This window comes from Triturus cristatus, chromosome 9 (assembly GCF_964204655.1).
Source record: "Triturus cristatus chromosome 9, aTriCri1.1, whole genome shotgun sequence".
Lineage (NCBI taxonomy): Eukaryota > Metazoa > Chordata > Amphibia > Caudata > Salamandridae > Triturus > Triturus cristatus.
In genome coordinates this window covers 961,338,487-961,359,892 of record NC_140592.1, presented here as the reverse complement: position 1 = coordinate 961,359,892, position 21,406 = coordinate 961,338,487, and the positions used below count along the sequence as shown (strand labels likewise).

At 45.0% G+C, this 21,406-nt stretch overlaps 1 protein-coding gene across 1 annotated transcript in view; it reads right to left on the bottom strand.

Moving 5' to 3' along the window:
- LOC146799152 (zinc-binding protein A33-like) overlaps positions 1–21,406 on the bottom strand; it is a 530,413-nt gene that overhangs the window by 9,787 nt on the left and 499,220 nt on the right. The window contains exon 9 of the mRNA XM_085628053.1: positions 18,678–18,805. Within this exon, the coding sequence (XP_085484179.1) occupies positions 18,678–18,805 (128 nt within the window). The remainder of the gene's footprint in view (positions 1–18,677; positions 18,806–21,406) is intronic.

The following is a 21,406-nucleotide window of genomic DNA, read 5'->3' as shown; positions in this document are numbered from 1 at the left end:
TTAGTGAGAAAGATGCAACCAAATGAAGATGCCGCTTCTAAACCCCAACGTTACAACTAACTAAGTGATCCACCTAAGAGCAGCAGCAGCAGGAACATGCAGATTCCTAAAAGCCATCCAAGTTAGAGGCTATGTGATCGCCCAAGGGGTAACATGGTTTAGCCAGGTAAAACATCAACCTTTTCAGATGCTACGTGCTCCTCAATAGAGTGGTATAGTCCACAGAATATATACAGAGGTGCAGTCAGGCATCAAATACATCTATCTGAGGCTACTTTTTTCCACTCAGGAACAACATGGCTACAATCCGTCGAAGAAATAAAAACCAGCAAAATTATCTGAAGCTGTGTGGCCCACCCAGATGTAGAAGGATGTACCCAAAGATAGGCAAAGCTTTCAAAAATACTAACGTTTTCTGAGACTACATGATCAGTAAATGATTGACTGGGAGAAAACAGCGGTACACGCAGACTCCTCAAAAACACTACAGTTATAATAACATATGTGGGCCACCAAGGAGAGACAGAATACAACTGAGGAAGGTGCAGCTTCCAAAAAATCATCAAACTTACTAGAGTCTAGGAGGTTCAATCAATGGTGGCAGGGTTGTAACCAAGTGACACTATTGAATTTATCATAACTACACGGTCCACTCTGCAGTGGCACAGGAGCAGGTAGTGTAAGAAACAGCTTCCTAAAAATCCCAAATTTATTAGCATTATGTGGCTCATTAAGGAGTGACACAGTGCAACCACTGGCAAATGCACTTTACTATCATCAACAACGCTATTACTGTCTATCGAAATATCCCAGGTTCTACAGAGTTAAATCTCAAGAGGATGCACCTTAAAAAGAACCAGCAAAGTTATCAGAGGTTATATTTGCACGCAGGAGTGACACAGTTGAACGAATGGAAGAGTCAGCCTCCTGAAAAACACCAACGTTATAGTAGGTTGTGTGGTTCACCATGGAGCAAGACAATGCAAGCAGTGGAAGAAACAACTTTCAGAAAACTATCAATGTTATCAGAGGTTATATGGTATACTCAGGATTGTCAGGGTATGACTGGGGAAGCCGCAGTAATAAGGAAAGATGTCAAGACCAAGTATATGAATAAGTGGGGATAGAAAACAAAGGGTGGTCAAGTAGCTGGTGAGAGGGAACACTGATGAGGTGTTGGAAATTTGAGCTAATCAGGGTGTAGGGAGAGGAAAGGGAGGACAGGAGCCTTAGCCAGCCACGGTCGGTAGTAGGAGTAACTGCAGGGCGTGCACGCAACGAAATTTGTTTTATTAATTTAAATGTTAACTTACCTTTAAACCTCTGTAATCCATAGTTTACTACCCCCCACCCTGCCCCTCCCCCTCCCCACGTCACCGCCCTGCAGTTACTCCTACTACCGACCGCGGCTGGCCTTAGCCCTCTGATGGCAAAACAAGCCAAAGTAGTGAAGCTGTCATTGGAAGTCCCCCTAAACTGGGCCACACTTTACCTGGATGCCCTGGCAAGAATATTAAGAGTCTCTAGGTGAAATTGAGATAGTGAATAGTAGGAAATCTGAAGGTAAGCACTTTGGAGTGTTAGAAGGAGAGAGAGAGGAAGGACTTGTGGCTTCCAATAGATGACTTGGGAGGAGACCAACCGAAAGAGGAGCAACAATTTAACTTAGGTCATAATGCAGGTGCTGCTGCCTAAACTCACATGTATGTCAGTATGCTTCTTTCCCCTCTATGCATAGTCACCCCAATGGCTTTCAATGGACATTAAGGGTGAGGGGAGAGTTAAAAGGTGGAAGGGAGTTATGGGATGAAAAAACACCAGCGACAAGGCCTATAGTTCGGAGACACTAAAGGTAGTCTGCTTACGGAGAAACTAGCATCAGGGCTCTTGGTGGGCTTGAATAGTGGCAGCTCATCCAATTGTATGCTCATACAGTGAGAATGCCCCTGGCTGAGAGGGTTACTTGAAGGGGAGCAAGGATATATAAGGCTATTTGGGAAGAGGTGGTCAGCACAGGAATTCACATGATCCACGATGGACACTGGAAGGTAGGGTATCAATGGAGAACAAGGACTAGATTCTCATAGTGTTACCAAGGTGTTGTGTCTCTTGCTTACCCTTGCATGTTCCTCTCTCTCCTCCTCCCCTCTCCCGCGCCCTACCCTTTCCTTGCGCGAGGCTGTTTACACCAGCTGGAATGTTGACAGCTGGACGTTCTACTATTACAGTTTATGACAGTTGCTGATTACGGTTGGTAGGCATTTTGTTATTCGCACTGAGCCCACCTGGTTATGGTGTGTCGTCCTTATAACTGAATAAATATCTTTATCTACAAGCTGTCACCTGATGATTCATCTTTACATTTTGGCGACAAGGTATTTGGACGGCACACAGAGGAACCCACGAGATTGAAGATTTACATGAAACTTGGAATATAATTATAAATGAACATTAAGGAGTATTGACGGTACTTTGACATAAAGAAGCTTTACATATTAAGAAATCGTCTTGCTTTGGAACAAGATTTAGCTGTATCTACGGCAAGTTGTATTGATGTGTGGTGAAAATGGAGGCGGTGCGAAAAAGATAAGTGCAGCGGAGACAATGGATATGACATTAGTTGTACTTATACTGGAGTCCGTGGTGTGACCTTTTAAAAAAAAAAAAGAACATATCTAAAGAAGAAGAAATCCTGGTTGTAGCGGTACGGCGGCATTGAATCTAAAGCGGGGAAAGCACTACTAGCGAAGGTGAATCCACTGTCTAGTGTTGTGCATGTCTACGAAGTGTTGGATGATATCGATACCCAGCGATTTTGAAAACGAGCCGTGCAGCCTGCCGCAATACCCACAGGTGATTCTATGTATTATTCTACGTGAACTAACCTTATCGTAGCGAAATAAGGCATCGACTTGAATTCTCCTCAGATGTTGTGGCGCAGTCGTTTTGAAGCGTCGTTGATGTCAGAGGATAGCGACGCAATCTTGGATGTGGAAGTGCCGTTCTAGTTTATTTTCCTCTCTCACGTAACAGGAAGTGTGCGTGCGGCCATCTTTGATAAATGAAAAAAAATAGGTAAACAAAGCTCCAAGCTACCGTTAGCACTCCGGAGCGTTTTGGAAGTCTGATGTTCACACGCGAACTGTTCCTTATAAAAGGGATATTCTGACTCACATGCTGACTATATGGAAGCGCTATTGAACACGCAGGTGTGAAGTTAATTGAGTAAATTCTATAAACCCTGTTGGATATTAAATAAGGAACTGTGAAATTTCTTAAGGTCCTTAGGCACTGTGACTTTTCATAAACATATATATTCGTGCGCACAGTTTTAAGATGGCCTCAGGGAACATATACAATTTGCAGCCTCCAGAAGCGTTTTTGAAGGGTACAGGGGTACCACCAGTGAAATGGGAGGAGTGGAAGGAATATTTTTGTAACTACATTTCTACGTTTGATAAGGATGTTGAACCACTCAAACAGGAGGAAAAGAAAAAAATATTGTTACACTGTTTAGGTGCTGGAGGACTTAAGGTGTACAACAATATTACGAAAAAGGTGAGAGTAGGGGAAGAGAGAAATGTTTATGATGAAGCGATGGAGGACTTAGATGGTTATTATAAACCAACTGTTTGTGTTGCAGTACACAGATATAAATTTTACAGAAGGAAACAAGGTAAGAAGGAAAGCATAGATGACTACGTATCTGCGTTAAAGAACTTAGCACTCTCATGCAAATTTGAAAACATGCACGATGACTTAATAAGGGATCAGATAGTAATGTGCGCTGCCAATCCCAACATACAGGACGCATTATGGGCTAAAGGAGAGAAACCTCTTCAACAGGTTATTGATATTGTTAAGAAGGCAGAACTGACTAGTCGTTGTGCTAAGGAAGTTATTAATGAGAATAAGTGCAAAGCTGAAGAAGCAAGTGTAGTGGCAAAAATAAGTGGAACCAAGAACACTTACAAAAACAAAGTGAAGGACGTACAAAGATTCAAAGGGAATGTTAGAACGTATGAACAATTAAAATGCTACCGTTGTGGTAGCAGTAAGCATTTAGCTAACGACTGGAAGTGTCCGGCAAGGAACAACAAATGTACTCAATGCGGTGTCATTGGTCATTTTCAAAAAGCTTGCAAAAGGAAAATTAAAGATAAAGTAAAATTTGTTGAGGATGAGGATGAGGAGGAGGGTGAGCAAGACTCCTCGGATGACTCGGACTGCAACTTGTGTGTACTAAATGTAACAGAGGTAACAGTAAGTGAGGGAGAAGAGAAATGCAAAAAAAAGAAACGCATGTGCCTAGTTGAAATAGGAGGTGTTAATATTGAGATAGGGCGAACCAATTGAGCTTATGGGTTTCAAGGAACTTACATTTTCATTTAAGGAGAGAAAAACTAGCAGCAAGTTGTATGTCGCTGCCACTGGCCCTTAGGTGCTTGGATGGAAGGACCAGGGAAAACTAGGGATTACACTGAACCCGAACAGTGCTGAACATGTACTAGTCACGCAACAGGAGGTGTTACCTGGCAGTAACTTAGTTAACAGTTTCCCCAAAGTTTTTAATGGGAAAATTGGTAAATTAAAGGGGTTCCAACACAAAATAAAACTCAAAGAGGATGCTGTGCCCTGCTTGCACAAGGTAAGACAAATTCCATTAACACTAAGGGAGGAGGTAAGATCTGAAATTAATAAGCTACTTGAAGCAGAAATAATCGAAACCACAGAATCTTCTGAATGGGTCGCATCTCTGGTGGTCGCTAGGAGACCCAATGGAAAATTGAGGTTGTGCATAGATTTGCGTGACCTCAATAAAAATATTCTTATTGACCAATACCCTCTTCTAAGAATTAATGAGATGTTGTCTCTCACAAAAGATATGACAGTATTTTCGACTATAGACCTAGCCGCTGCTTACCACCAGGTACCTTTGCATCCCGAAAGCAGACACCTCACCACCTTTGTTTCACCATTCGGTTGTTTCAGGTTCAAAAGGGTACCTTTTGGTTTAGCGTCGGCAGCGGCGTTATTCCAGAGGCTAATGCATGAAATGTTCAAAGGGGTCAAGTTACTCATCTTTCAGGATGACATTCTGATTATGGGAAAAGATCAGATTGACCATGACAACAGGTTGGTGCAGGTACTTAAAATTTGGGAAAAAAGTGGCATGACAGCAGAGTACAAGAAGTGCAGGTTCAGTAATAAAACTGGCACCTACCTGGGTCATGAAATTACTCAAGAAGGAATAAAACCTAAGAAAGAACTACTCAAAGCTATCAAGGGTGCCCCAGTTCCACAAAACAAGGAAGAACTCAGAGCATTTTTGGGACTGGTGGAGTACTACTCTAAAACTTACAGCATTAGAACCCTTTTAAAAAATAAGAACAAATTTGAATGGTCTCAAGACTGCGAAGACAGTTTCAAAAGCCTTAAAAAGGAAATTTGTGACGCTCCACCTCTTAAAGGGTTTGACACCAATCTTGACTGTGTGGTCACTACAGATGCCAGCGGAAAGGGAATTGGTGCAGTCCTCACACAAGTTGAGAGCGACGGTAAGGAAGTCACCATTGCATTTGCATCCCGCTCTTTAACTTCCACTGAGGAGAAATACTCAGTTATTGAGCGTGAAGCCTTAGCTTTTGTGTGGGGGCTGGAACATTTCCGGCAGTACATTTGGGGAAAAGGGATCATTTTGCGTTGTGACCACAAACCATTAACTAAAGTACTTACTGTGAAAGGTTTATATAATGCTTCACCCAGGTTGGCAAGATTATCTATAAAACTGTTAGATTACAATTATGAGGTACAATACTTGCCAGGAACCAAAAATGTGGTCGCAGATTTTCTTAGCAGGTTGCCTTTGCAGAATGTGGAAAAAGGGGTGAAGGAAGAAGAACTCTGTGTTGCTAGCATCAACAAAGAATTCCCTAGCATACCAAAAGAGGACTGGAAAAAAGAGTATCTTAAGGATGTAACACTAAAAGAAGTTAGTAAACTCATTGTTGTTGGATGGCCTAAGAAGAAATATCTGAAAAGAGAGCTAAGGCCTTTCTGGGAATTGAGAAATGAGTTATCTGTGGAGAACGACCTTGTTTTAAGACAGGGTAAAGTGATACCTCCTATCACATTAAGAGAAAGAATTGTCAATATTTGCCACGAGGGTCACTTAGGTATTATCAAAACAAAACAGAGAATTAAGAATTGGTATGGGTGGCCAGGGTGCGATAACCAAATTGAGAGAGCTGTAAGGAACTGTATACAATGCGAAAATTCAGATGAGACTCAAACGACTCTCAGACCCCCTCTACCACCGTTGAAGTGTCCAAACATGCCTTGGGAGAGAGTAGGAATTGATATAATGGGTCCTGTAAGATGGCAAGAGGAACAAGTGCACATACTGGTCTTAGTAGATCACTTTTCAAAATGGCCAGAAATAAAGATTTGCAGGAGGGTGGATGCTATGGACATTATCACATTTATGGACGGTATATTCACGAGAGAGGGTATACCGAAAACTATAGTAAGTGATAACGGAAGTCAGTTCATGTCAGTCATTTTCAAAAAATTCATTGTCAGGAATGGTATTACACACAAGACTACTTCCGTTTACCACCCTGCTGGCAATGGGGCCGTAGAAAGGTTTAATAGGGTGATAAAAGGCACCATCCAGTTAGCAAACAACAATGGCAAGTGAGGAAGGAAGTGAACAAAATGATTTGGGGGTACAGGATCACTCCTGGAGAGAAAACTTTGATAAGTCCGTTTGAGATTATGAGAGGCAGGACACCCATCTCAAAAGATAATGTTGGATGGCTCAAGGATGCAAAGAAATCTGAGTGGTCAGCGGAAACCGTCAGAAAAATAATCCAAGAGGCACAACATCTGAGTAAAGTAAAGTTTGACAGCAAGCATAACTGCAAAAAAATCAACCTTAAAGAAGGTGACAGAGTGAGAGTAAAAAGGAGTGGACACATTGTCAAAGGACAAAGTAGGTTTTCAGAGCCGTTAAATGTAGAAAAGGTGTTTTGTAACTCAGCGCTCCTCAGTGATGGCAAGGTGTGGCATGCCTCCGCATTGTCGGTTTGTTCAAAATTGGAGGTTGTCCAAAAAGACACTAACGAACAAAAACAAAAGGATGTAGGGGATGAGAGGGTTGTGCTAGACAAGTACGGATGGCTGCACCAAGAAACATCCGATTCGGACGGAGAAGGTGATAGCATATTTTCACCATCTATTGAGCACTGTACAAGGGACGGTCAGGAACGTGATATCATTGAACCCATTGGTGAAATCAGAGAGCAAAGCACAAGTGCCTCTGAGGCATCCCCTGGCAATAGTAGTGTTACCACATCCGTGGATGACCAAGACGTTTTGGAGCCTAGTGATGAGAAGAGTGATCCTGTCAATAGTGCGACTAGTAGCTCTTTAGGGCCAAGAGACAGCCAGGCATCTGGTCATGAACTTGTGACGGAAAGAGTCACTTTGGAAGAAGTGGCCAGCACCAGTAGATTTGGTCGTAGCTTGGTTAAACCCAGCAAATACAAAGACTTTGTATGCATTTGCTTTGTAGTTACATATTTTTGCTTGTATTCCATCCATCTCTTCTTTCTTTTTCTATCTGATAATAAATAAGGAAAGGAGATGTGTTGTGTCTCTTGCTTACCCTTGCATGTTCCTCTCTCTCCTCCTCCCCTCTCCCACGCGCTACCCTTTCCTTGCGCGAGGCTGTTTACACCAGCTGGAATGTTGACAGCTGGACGTTTTACTATTACAGTTTATGACAGTTGCTGATTACGGTTGGTAGGCATTTTGTTATTCGCACTGAGCCCACCTGGTTATGGTGTGTCGACCTTATAATTGAATAAATATCTTTATCTACAAGCTGTCACCTGATGATTCATCTTTACACAAGGAGACAATCCGCAACAATAGTACAATATACAGAACAACTGAAATTACCTCACTGTTCGGGCAGGGCAGTGCTGCTTATAAATGCAAGAAAAGTTGCTTTCCATTTTTGGACATGTAGTCTCCATTCGACGTAAGGAGGCATCAGAGTGGCGGTGCTCACTCACCAGTGACATTATTGCGACCTCAGAGCCGACTCCTTAGTTGGCTTGAACAGCAGCCGCTTACCCAATTCTACGGGTTGGCAGGTGGGGACTCCCTACTCTAATACTACACAGAATTTAATTAGAAAAGGATAAATGAGAAAAGAAGAGGTTATACAGCTTCCATCCCTTCAGGGTCTAGGAATCAGCGTGGGTAAGAAATCTTTATTATCATTTAAGAGTTCCGAACAGAAAAGCATCCACGGTCACACAAGCGTCACAGCTAACTAACCTCTCAACATTCTAACCTGCACTCCCAGAGATTCAGGAATTCCATGGGACACAGAACTATGATAATCTGGTAGGGTTCAGCTGGGAACGTACCAACTATAAATAACATTCTAAAACAGAGGAAGGAAATAAAGGAAATGTTTACAAAGGGAAATTATAACAGTCTGCCCTAAGCTTAAGTATGTAGTTCATTATTACTCCGCACTCGCTACATGTAGAATGACTAATAGGCCAGGGCAAAATTTTAATTATGCCAGAGTAATCGGAGTAATTTTGGTAATTTCATGTTACTCTTTTGATGCAAAATTACTGAAAATTACACCTGTTTGTGCAATGATGAGTAATTTGGCACAAAAAAAGCTACCATGGGAGCACAGGAACAATGAACTTAGCAAGCATGAGTGGCTACTGCTGTTGCATCCTCTGGCGCATTTTGGATCCAAGGGTGCATTTTAGGCTAAGAAAATAGTCCTAATGCTGGTGTACGATCCACGCGTAAGTCTGCATAATCATGTGTAATGTTTCTGTAACTTTTCATAATTAGGCTAAAGCAAATTACGCAAGTAACACCCAACCCAATGATTAAGAGAGACCAGGACATAATTTCCTTCTACCACAGGTGAAATTTAAAGTGGCACAGCCTATGATATTTGTTAGGAGTGGGCTTTTTTTTTGCCTCAGTGGTGGATGAACACAGCGTACAGTGCCCTATGTTTGGTTTCTTGCACACTCAAACCCTGCCTATCGTCTCTGTCTGGTGTTTTCACAGTCGAGAAACTGTTAATCCCCAAATAAGCACATACACTGTGTGCAAAATAGTTTCATTGGAAATTAGTCGGCTCAAGTAGAACATTTAATGTGGATGTAATGAAATTGCCTTTAGAGCCCTTGCAACCAGGCAAAAGAAACACAAAATCTACCATTTATCCAGTGGGCACTGACCCAGACCTGCCCTACTACTGTTTGAACATAGATAAGATGTAGGGTGGTGGTAATAAAGTGACACTTGACCTCCCTTGGTTGTTCCACAGAATAATCCAACCAGGTCACCCAATCTTCTTTTCCCTATAGTGTTATCAGGCAGAAGTTTCTCACTAACATATATGTATGAACGGCATTCACATCGATTGGACAGTGTGCGACTCTTGGTTGATGTCATAGGTACTTTCCTACAACTCTCTGTAGGGATGAGACACTATATTTTGCTCCAAAGTTACTTAAGCCAAGTATGAGACTGCCTAGTGCTCATGACTTATCAACTGACATGGCAGTCTTTTTGGAGAGGTGACTTGCAAGACTGGACACTTACTACTCTTTTCCAAGAGTCATATAAGGTGTGCTACTGACAGGTCTAGGAGTCCTTCGGAATGAAGAGTAAAGGGGAATAGGCCAGTCAAGGGGAAGACTACCATCAGCTCAGGTCAGAACAGGCCTTTTTCCCAACTGTCCTTTTAAAGGTCTGTTCAATGCGTCCTATCCCAAACCCTGCAGGAACCTATTCCAGGCATGGACTATAAGGGAAGCATCACTAGTGGTATCAAGCACCAGCTTTTCTTCGAGGCTTCCTCACCCAAGACATTCACTATCAGACTGAATAATCCCGATATATACTCTGGCCTACTCAGGGCTCTGCCAAGCCCAGCCATTCCCAAAGACAGTCAGACACTCCTCCAGGTGCTAATCCTCTAAATATTTTGGCCCACTCCTGTGGCCTAGGCCCAACACTCAACAGAACATTCACTTTGTTTGGAGGGAACACTGCTTACAGATCATTCAGGCTCTTTCAGGCAGCAGAGGTTCGATTACATTAAGCATATAGTTTCTGTGCACTACCAACTTGCTGTGCTGACCCTCATGCAAGTTTAAAAATATCTGCCAATGCTCCATTCCTCATGTATGCGCACCTCTTGCATCCTTTCCAAATGTCTGCCAGTACTCCAAGTCTCTGCAGTGCACAATCTATGTGCTTCTGTCTTTCACTCTGCCAGTTACCTAATCGCCAAACCCCTTCCTCACTTCACATTGGATGAAAGATATAACTCACTGATGGCACCAAATAAGGCTAAAACTATTGAGGGGTTCCTTGTATTCTCTTCTGGAGGAGGATGTCCGGGAATGTTGGGATGAAGTGTTTCCATGAGGAGCAGGGTGCTTAAGGCGGGCCTTTTTCTATAGTGGCTCAGTAAGTGAAAAACCTATTGGTTAGAGTGCTACCCTGGGGTCAGAATATTTGCAAGTACTCGCTCATCATCTTTTGTGTTTTTGATGTAACACCCTACATTGCACAGGTCCCTGTTTAGAGTGGCACAGTGGACAAAAACCAATAGTTTGCAATGCTACCTCAGGCAACTATTAAATCCCCAGGTGTGATTTCTTCTCATGTCACTCCATGTGTCTTGTTGGTGCTAGTTATCTGTTATGTTGCACCCAGCATGTATTTTACAGAGAATCATTTTACCACTTGCTCTTCTGGATTCTGTTTCAATGGTTCTGGGTAGGCCTCCACATGTGAGGTGGCAATCAGCTGACATTTCCTCCTCGTCCGTCTTCCTCGCCACAGTATTTAACAGTGAGCATTCTGCTCCTCCAGAAACTCCAAGTAAAAGAGCTACATACTAGTCTCCCCATCCCTCCAATATGGCCCCCAGTGGAAACAACTAATCAGATAAAAGAACACAAAAGTCCCAACACAACCTGTTTTTTGTTTCTGCACTACTCCGAGTACTGTTCATGTTCCTGTTTGTCAGGTATGTTGGGGGCAGCAGTCCTGCTTTAGCGGACTCTTGGACCCCGTTCTTGAGGGGGAGGCACTGTTTCCTGTGTTTTATTTGTTTTCTCTCCCTTGTTTGGCATTTGGGCGTTCTCCCCTGTCCTGCTCTAGCGGACGCAGGGATTTGCCATGCCTTTGTATATGCAGAGGCCGAGTCCTGCTTCAGCGGACTCGGCGTCTCTTTCTCATGTTTCACGTTCACCTCCTGCCTTAGCGGACTCGACGTGTTTTCTTTTTTTCTTGGCTACCGAGTGGTTCGGTAGCGGGTTCTCTTCCTCACGCTTACATTTTTTATTTATTGTACTCCGAGTCCTGCTTAGCGGACTCGGCGTATATTGTTGTTCCCTTACTTTCCGGTGGTGCGGTTGGGCCAGTACAGGTTCCCTGAATTCCACGTCCTTTGTCACAGGGTTGTACCGAGTCCTGCTTTAGTGGACTCGCCATACATTGCTTCTTCCAGCCTCCCGGTCATAAGCGACCCCCTTATTCTCTCACTGTAACGTGGTGGGGGTGGCTTAGTTCCATCTTTGATATGGATCGGCACATGGTTTGCTGCGCTTCTTCTGGGGCTCATGTGGTGAAGTCTTTGATTAGGCGTGCCGATTCAGGCCTGAGGCAATTGGTTTCCATGGTGATGGTACACTTTTTATGCACTCCTGCTTGCCATAGGGGTATTGCTGGTCATTTGGTATTTGGTTGTGATGGAGGCTGATGCTGAGGTGGTTTCTGCTGCCACAGAGGGTTCTTCTGGGTTTTCAGGATGCAGTCCCTTCTCTTGCATTGATACAACAGATGATAAATGCTGCGGTGGTGGCTGCCTTAAGTGACAAGGACTCTGTTCCTCCTCCCAAGAGGGCCAGATGTGATCCTGGTCCTTCCCATGAATTGGAGGGGGAGGACGATGTGGACCTTAAAGGTAGTTTTGTGCAGGGGTCAGATCTTAGTGATATTCTTCAACACATCCGTTCCAACCTGTTGTTTCCGAAGTCTGAGGTGCATGTGGAGGACGCGGTTTTCTTTGCGCAATATCAAGGAAGGAGCCAGAGTCTTTGCCTCATCACTCATCGGTTCTGAGGGTGTTAGAGGCTGAATGGAAGGATGTTGATAAGAATAATTTTCCCCGGTTTCTGTCAAAACGATATCCCTTGCAGGACTTTGCAGTTAAGTGTCCTGCCTCTGTAAAGGTGGATTCCTTGATGGCTGGCATGTCGTCTCAAGGGACTATTATTTCAGAGGATGCTTCCACGGCTGATCCAGTTGATAAAAAGGTGGATGCGGCGGTGAAGCGCACTTTTTCCACTGCCAATTTTTCCATTAGGGTTCCTGCCTAGTTCTCCTATGTCATCCAATCTTTGCTTAAGGATTTTCAATCCTTGGCTGAGTTGTTTGACCAGGGCAAGGACATTTCTCCCACACTCGCTCTGATGGAACAGCAGGTTTGTCTGCTTTCTGATATTTCCTTTGACTCTTTGGGGCCAGTGGCTTCTACTGCAGGCTCTTCTGTGGCTGCTCGACGCCAATTGTGGCTCTGTTCTTGGAAAGCTGATTCTGCGCAGAAAGGTTTGCTCATGAAGTCTCCTTTTTCTGGGGCGAAGTTGTTTGGTGACCCCTTAGAAGATCTGGTCAAAAAGTCAGCGGAGGATCGAAAACTGCTGGCTCCGGAGAGGGCTGGGTGTTCCCGCTTTTTTGGGGCTCGTAGGGCCTTTGGTCCTGCTTGTCAGGGACGGGCTCATCAGTCCTTTCGTGGAATGGGGCCTGGCCGGGGTGCTCCTTCTTTGGCAAGTCCCAGTTCTCTGACAAATCTTCTACCTCTTCTGCCCCCTCCAAGTCATGACTGGTTTGCTCTGGGAGTGGGTCCAGTGGGGGGTCGGCTGTCTCTCTTTCTGGAAGCCTGGAAACATATGGTTTCGGATCACTGGGTTCTTCAAGTAGTGTCGAAAGGTTTTTTTCCTTGGATTCGTCCAGACTCCCCCAGACTGTTTTCGGGACACTCCTTGCCCCAGGGACTCTCTGAGGATGATGACTCTGTTGGAAGGCATCCATTGTCTGGTGGCAAAGGGCGCTGTGATTCCAGTACCCATGGATTAACAGAGACCGGATGTGTACTCTATTCTATTCCTGGTAGAGAAGCACACCGGGGACCTCAGACCTATTTTGGATCTAAAATGGTTGAATTTGATCATTCCTCCCCTGAAGTTCAAGATGGTATCCTTACAGGTGATCCTCCCTCTGATCAGTCAGGGGGATTTTCTGGCCTCCATCAACCTACTGGATGCTTATCTCCATGTAACGGTGCACCCGAACTCTTAGAAGTTTCTCTGATTCTGTGTTCTGGGTCAGCATTTTCAATTCCAGGTATTTCCCTTTGGCTTGTGTACTTCCCCACGGGTCTTTACTAAGGTTCTGGCCCCTCTGATGGGTCATTTACATGGGAGGGGTATTATGTTTTTTCCATACCTGGATGATTTGTTGATTTCTGCTTCTTCTCTTTCAAAGGCGGAGCTCCATGTCCGGGAGGTTTGCCGGGTCCTGCAGGGGCACGGTTTTCTTGTGAATCAGAAGAGGTCCTGCCTGTTTCCTTCTCAGGATCTAACGTACATTGGGGCTCACTTTAAGACTCAGTTGGGGTTGGTGTTCCTACCTCCTGCACAGAAATTGACTCTGGTGTCTGCAATTCAATCCCTGTTATCAGAGACTTTTCCTCCTGTGAGAATGTGGTTGAGGGTCCAGGGCCTTCTGTCCGCCTCCTTGTCGGTGGTTCCGTGGGCTCGTCTTCACTTATATCCCATTGTGAACCAAATTTTGTCTCATTGGCGCCCCTGTGGTTAGGATTTCAAACAAGGGGTTCCAGTGTTGATGTTCATCTGTCCCGGGGTCATCTGTTTCTGATTGTTTCTTCTTGTGTGGTCACAATGGATGCCAGCGGGTTGGGCTGGGGGGCTACTCTGGACGATGCCTCAGTTCAGGGCGTATGGTCGCACGATCTGTTGTCCGGTTCCTTGTATTACAGAGAACTCTTCCGGTGTTTAGATCCATGGGTCTGCAGGTTTGGCTCTTGAGAGGGAATCCCTGATCCATAGTGGTTTTTCTGTGGAGGTTGCTGAGAGAAGGTGGCCTGATATATGCTGTCCACTAGTTCTAGTGGTCACCTTGTATCAGTCCAAACAACACCTTATGGTGATAGGTTAAAGACAACCTTTATTGAAAGCTATCCTAGTGGTAGCTATGGAGAGCAGCCTTCAGGCTAAGTCTTGAAGGAATGTAAAGCAGCTCCTTTTACCAGTCCATAAGCTCTTGAATGATCAAGTGAAAGGACAACCACACCAGGTATATATTTAAAATATATGTATTTATGTTAACACACACCCTTCTAGTCTCTTTATGAGACTGGAGTTCGAAGTACTTAGGTTACAAGATAGCAATCATCAGTAATAGCACAAATACACGTTTGGGCCCTAGGGGCGTACCAAACCATATACCAAAAAAGTGGTATAAGAACCACGACTGGTATAGACACTAGGCCTATAGCCTGTAGAATCGCTGGGACGCCAAGGAACCACCCAAGGTAGTGACACAGGGGACCCACGGGGACTGTGGGCAATGTCGCGGTTGGAAATTTAAAGATTAGGGACACTTCTAATCGAGTCAGGATCAAACCCTTTTGGACATAGGAAGTTCTAGGGCCAGCACCCACGGGAGCACCAGAGTACTTGAGTTACCTCACCCAGGGAAGCCGGGTGCATAGGTGTCTTTTGGTGTCGCGTCGCGTCGTGGATTTGAATGGAAGCCTGCAAATAACTGCTGCTGCTGTGAAGAGAATTGTCCGAACAGATCCAAGCCCAGATCTAGGATGGAAGGAACCTGAAACCACAGGGGACAGAGTCTGGGTCACTTGCCAGTGACCAAGGGCAGGATGGACCAATGCCCACAGATGTCGGGTGCTTCAGGTGAGTTGATGGGTGTCTTGACTCTTCAGCCACGAGGTCCAGGAGGCGTCGACGAAGTCCACGAGCTGGATTCGATCTGTCCCACGAAGTCTGTCGAGTGCTGAGGTGTCGGCGACCGGAATGGACCCAACAAGCCTTGGCAACGGAAAGTCACTGGAATTCAGAGAAAGGACTGCGGTGCAGACCAGCAAGGTCTGAGGGACTCACCCAGCGAGGGTAAGTCAGGGCACGTCTGGAGCAACAAGGAAAGCCCAAGCAGAAAAGGAGTTTCCTTCGTGGGGACCTGCTAGCCAAAGGGCTAGTGATCGCAAAGGAGCCTCAAGCAGTCGCACTTGAAGCTGGCCCACGGGTCACTCGTGGAGTGCAGGCCAACTATCTTCGGTGCAGGAGGTGCTCAAGGCTGGGGCTACACGGAGCCCAAAGCACAACTTCGAGGAGGACCAGGAAAATAATGTTGCTGCACAAGTTCACGGTGTCCAGGGGTCACGGTTCCATGTCACCCGCGATAGCCACGGGCCTCAGCTTTGCTGGGGACTCAGGGTAATCTAGGGGAAGTCTGGAAATCCACCTCTGGTGATGCAAAGACTTCGGCGTCCGGCGGGAGCTTCAGCGATGCAGACCGGTCACTTGCTTCTTTGGTGCCTGCCAAGCAGGGGAGTCACTCCTTGACCCCAAGGGAGATTTCTTCAGTCTTCTAGTCAGGATAGAACGTCGAAGGTCCAGGATATATGTTGCAGAGTTTCGTCCAGGGCAATCTAAAGTCCTAAGGACTGGATTCCTATACTTAATGTAAGTTTAGGGGATGGACTAACTCTAAGGCCCCACCTATGGGTGGGCTTGGAAAGAGGGGTGGTTACACCCATTTCCTTTGTCCAGTTTCATGCCAGAGCAGGGTCAGGTAGCCCCTGCAACCGGTTTGAACTGGGTTATGCACAGGGACAGCAAACGTGCCCCCAGCGCAGGACTTCAAAGCACCAGAGAGTACTCCTGCCCAGCCCCAATACACATCTGCCTGTCTGGGGAGGTGGTGACACCTCCCCTCTATAGGAAACGTATTGTCCAGGCCTCCCCTGCCGGAGTTTCGGTCAGCAGCAGGAGGCCAGACCCGTGTCTGTGGCAGAGGCATCCATTTGGTGATGCCAGGGCTCAGGAAAGTCCTACCGGGTTTAGCCAGTGTGAACATGTCTCTCCTTCTAGAAGGGTGGAATGCTACCCCCCACCAAAATTGGCGGGGGGGGGGGTAGTATTCCAAAGCATTTGACACCAAACACGACATGTTTTGATGCAGCCATTCCAAAGTTAGCATTTACCGCGAGGTTATAATGCACTTAAGAGTATATGGTATGGCTGTATCACAGAACAGCCATAAGGAAGTATTTGCGAAAGCTGCAGAGGGGTTCAGCTCATGCTTGGGCACCCTCTCACATAAAACCAAGCACTCTGCCTTCAGGATTGTTAAGGTCTGCTATAGGAGTGGCTTATAGGTTTATATGCGTCTGTATATATATGTGGATATAGGTAGCCTATACCACGATAAGAGGTGCAAGCACACCCTTACCCAGGCTGCAGTAGCAGACCTGTGGTGCCATTTTGGAGTGCTTCCAAGGGGTGGCATAATACATGCTGCAGCCCCTGGTAGGCCTCTGAGGTACCTATGCCCTAGGTACATAGTATACCATATACTAGGGGCTTATAAGGCACTCCAGAATCCAATTAGATATGTACCTAATGTACATGGAAACCATTTTAGAGAGGAAGTGGCTAGGCTGTGGTCCTGATTAGCAGGTCCACAGTCAGACTAAGGTCGAAAAACAGTGAAACACCAGCAAAAAGTGGGGGTACCCATGTGAAGCAGATCCTACTCTCCTACAGTTGATGGACTTATACAACAGTCCAGACATTCCTCAACTTTGAAGTCATACGCTAAACATTGGGTGAGCTTTGCTGGTTGGTGTCTTCGCCAGAGTTGGTCTGCTGACTCTTTAGATCCTGCTCGGGTGTGGATTTTTTGAGGGAAGGTTTTGATTTGGGTTTGGCCCTTTCTACCCTCCGTGGACAGTGTGCTGCCATTCAGGCTTCTCATGGGGTACTTTTTGTGTCTGTGGAGCCATTGGTGGCTCGTCTTTTTAGGTCTCTGGGCTTTCAACGTCCCCGCCCAATGCTGTCTCCTCCCCTGTGGGACCTTCCATTGGTGTTGAGGGCTTTGCAGTTGGTTCCATTTGAACCTTTGGAATTGGTGAAATTAATATTTTTGACTCTCAAGGTGGTGTTTCTGATGGCCATTGCTTCTGCCAGGCGTGTTGAGGAGTTGGGTGCTATCCTACATTCTGCTCCCTTTTTACGGATTCTGGATGATAGGGTGCTGTTGCGTGCTCATCCTACTTTTGTCCCTAAGGTGGCCTCTTTCCTTCATCGTTCTGCTGAGGTTGTCATCCCTGTCTTCGTTCCTGTTCCTTCATCGACGGAGGAATCTCTGTTGCATCTTTTGGATGTTAAGCACGCCTTGGTCATTTATTTGGCTCGCACCACTTCCTTTTTTAAGGTGGACAACTTATTTGTCACTTTTGGTCTGGCTAGACAGGGACAGAAGCCGACTCTTTCCACTCTCAGTAGGTGGATTAAGGAGGCTATTCTTTTGGCTTATGATACTCAGTCTGCGGTTCCCTCTCATCCTATTAGGGGGTGTTCTACTCATTCTGTTGCTGTGTCTTGGACCACCTTTAAAGGTGTTTCCATGGAGGATATTTGCAGGGCGGCCACTTGGTCTTCTCCTCATAACTTCATGTCACATTACAGGCTTGAGGTTGGGGGCGGCGCTTCCGTGGCCTTTGCTTCTTTGGTCCTGGACTCTGTGGTTTCTTGAGATGTGTGTCTCTTTCCATTGTTGTAAAAAAAATATGTTTTCTACTGCATTCCTTGTATGGGTTGTGTTTCTTACATGAAGCTGTTGTTGCTTTGGTATCAGCTCACTGTTAAATACTGTGGCAAGGAAGATGGACAAGGAGGTAATGCCCCAGTTACTTACCGGTAATCTTCATTACTCTGAGTCCTAGTCTTCCTCGCCACAGTATAGTTTCCCTTCCCTCCTGGCCCTCTTTGGTGGCTACATGTCTACAGCTTTGTTTTTCAGGTCGTGTTGGGACTTTTGTGTCCTTTTATCTGATTGGTTGTTGCCACTGGGGGCCATATTGGAGGGATGGGGAGACTAGTATGTAGCTTTTTTACTTGAGTTTCTGTAGGAGCAGAATGCTCACTGTTAAATACTGTGGCGAGGAAGACTAGGACTCGGAGTAATGAAGATTACCGGTAAAGTAACCGGGGCATAAACTGTGTTTGTTAAGTTCAATCCACTTTTATCAGAAAATTAGTTACGCATGCATACTGTAAAGTCAAGCATCTGTTAAGCCATTAAGAATTTCATGTGTTTTCAAGTCACTACATCACCATGCTGACAGCAGAGATTTTACAGGCAGTCATTTCTGTACCTTTGACACAAATTCCTTTACCTCACACCTGAGTATGCAGCACAAATGATATATTTGATACAAGGTTAATATTAACATTCATCATCATATGGTAATCATTTGCTTAAGGAAGCTCTGTATTAATTACCTGGGCTAACAGCAGACTTCATTTCCTTCCATACTGTGTACTGAATTGGACCCTTAAAGCAGCCACAGTTTAGTTCCTTTGAGACCACAGATTTCGCAGTGGTGCATTCAACTTCATCCTGGCAGCACCTGTAGTCACAATACAATCCAACAGCTTGTAACGTTGCCCATGAATACATTATGTAAGACGTCTTAACAGTTAAGAGCTGACTTGTACAATCACATTTCAAAGTGCTACGTACAAAGTGCAGGAGCTGTTAGCATAATGTGTAAAACTGCCAGGTTTACATCTGCTGTTACAATATTAACACAACAGAAGGAAGAGAGAGTCAGTTTTCCTAGGTGTGATGCAGGCCAGGAACTTTTACTTTTAATAAGCCTGGGCGTAGTTTGAGGAGTTTAGCTACGCGGAACTCCGCAAAGTGTCAAAAAAACTCTGCAGCGTTACGCAAGTGGCGGAATGCAGTGCGGTCTTCCTGCCGCTCGGGTAGAAACTGTACTTGAACAGCAGCTCACACTCGCGAACTTACCGTGTGCGAGTGAGTAAAAAACTCTGCTGCACTGCGCAAAGTGGAGTTTTCTGCACTCCGTGAGCTCCGCGGAGTGGAGAAAACCTCGCAAACTCCGCGAACGGAGCGGAGTTCACCACCCAGGCCTACTTTTAATAAATACACAATGAATGTCAATCGCCTCAGCCCCTTCAGCAATTTGTTGCTTTCAAATATCCACCTTCAACCACTGCTTCAAACAGAGTCAATACCATTTCGGACCATCCCTAATGAGTATTTCTCTTTTATCACCATGATATTGGCCATTAGGTGTACTATTCTAAGTCCCAGAGAGTGCTTCCATCACAATGGATGTGTGTTAGACCTGGCATCCTTGGCATGGTTTCCCCAGGCTTTTTGTTTTGCCTTCAGACCTCCTGTTTTTGCTGATTTTGTTTCTGCTGGCTTTAGAACTCTGGGCACTTTACCACTGCTACAGTGCATGTGCTATATGCTTTAATCATGGTAACATTGGCTTATCTACAACTGGCATATTTAATTGACTTATAAATCCTTAGTAAAGTGCACTACATGTGCCCATGGCTGGTAATTTAAATGCAACTAAGTGGCCTGCAAGACTGATGGGGCCACCCACTTCAGTGGCCCTTTAACATGTACCAGGCCTGCCATTTCTGAACCTGTGTGTGCAGTTTTGAACTGACATGTTGACCTAGCAATTAATCCTCTTGCCAGGCCCAAGCCTTTCCTTTTAATGCATATAAGTCACCACTACAATGCCTATCTCTCCCATAGGTTATCATTGAGTTTAGCCTATAACATCTTATTAGTGTCATTTCCAATTGGGAATCACAATTTACTAACAGGTATGGACAATCAGGGATAATTTTGGATTTAACACTGAGATTACAGGGTGCTATTTGCTGAATTATGATTTTTTCTTTTTGTTTTTACTATGTCTGTAAGGTTGCCGAGGCGGAGGTGAGGGCATTGAGCTTAACCATCATCAGGGAAGATTTTCCCAATGCTCTATGAGGGGGGTGAGGGGGATAAGGGGGGGCGGGGGGTAGGAAGTGCAGGGGGGGTGTCTGGGGCAGCCTGGGAGGGTGGGGGAGGGGTGGTAATGGTGGAGGGTGTGAAAGATTCAGCGAGGTGTAAAGATTCCAGGGTTCATTTCAATCTGTTCCTGGTAAAGCGAGCAGGTATACGGATTAAGAGTAAATAAAACGAGCTAGTCTCTAAAAGATATCAGCTATATAGTGGTCTAGTAAGTTGTTGGTCTAAAGTTATTTGGCGGGAGGAACCTTATTGCGCCAAATCTCTGAGACAAAATCTTGAAATTGACAAGGACTTCGGATGAGGAAATTAATATGCTGTACTCTGAATATTTGTGGGCTGAATGATTTTAGGAAAAGACGGGTATTAGCTGGAATTATATATTCATGCTCATGGGACCTGTTATTTCTGCAAGAAACGCATATAGCGTGGTCCAATAGGGCCTGGCTTAACTCCCTCGGTTTGGAATTATTAGCTTGCACATCCCAGTCAGTTAACACTAAAGGAGTTGCAATACTTGCCAAGAAGGGATTGATGGAGGTTAGGAAGTACAAAACTGATAAGCTGGGACGGTGGGTTATTATGGAGGTAGTGGTTTCCCAGCAAGTTATTACACTGTGCTCAGTATATGGGCCAAATTTAGATGACCCGGAGGTTTTTCAAGTGATTAATACAGAACTGTAATTGTATTCACAACCTATGATAATATGTGGTGATCTAAATATTCATCTTCATTCACGGTTTAACTTTAGAACGGGTGAATCTTATATGGGAAGGAAGCCACGAGGATTTAAGGGCCTGCAAGTGTTGGTTCAAGATCAAGGGCAGTATGATGCTTGGGCGGAACTTAACTCAGGCCAAGATAGGTATACATATTTTTCTGCCCCCATGGAAAGATGGTACGGCTAGATTATTTCTTAGTCTCCGATGCAATTCTATCGAGTGCATCTATTAAGATCCTTCCTAAAATTATATCGGATCATAATCCGGTGGTGTTGGAGTTTGAATATACTGATTTAACACCTAGGACCACAAAATGGTCTTTCGATAGAAGGCTTCTTTTCAATGAAGATTATTGTAACTGGATGAAGGAATGGATACCCGAATTTATTCAGGTGAATATAGGGTCAGCCAGGAGAGATAATGTCTGGGATGCACTGAAGGCCAG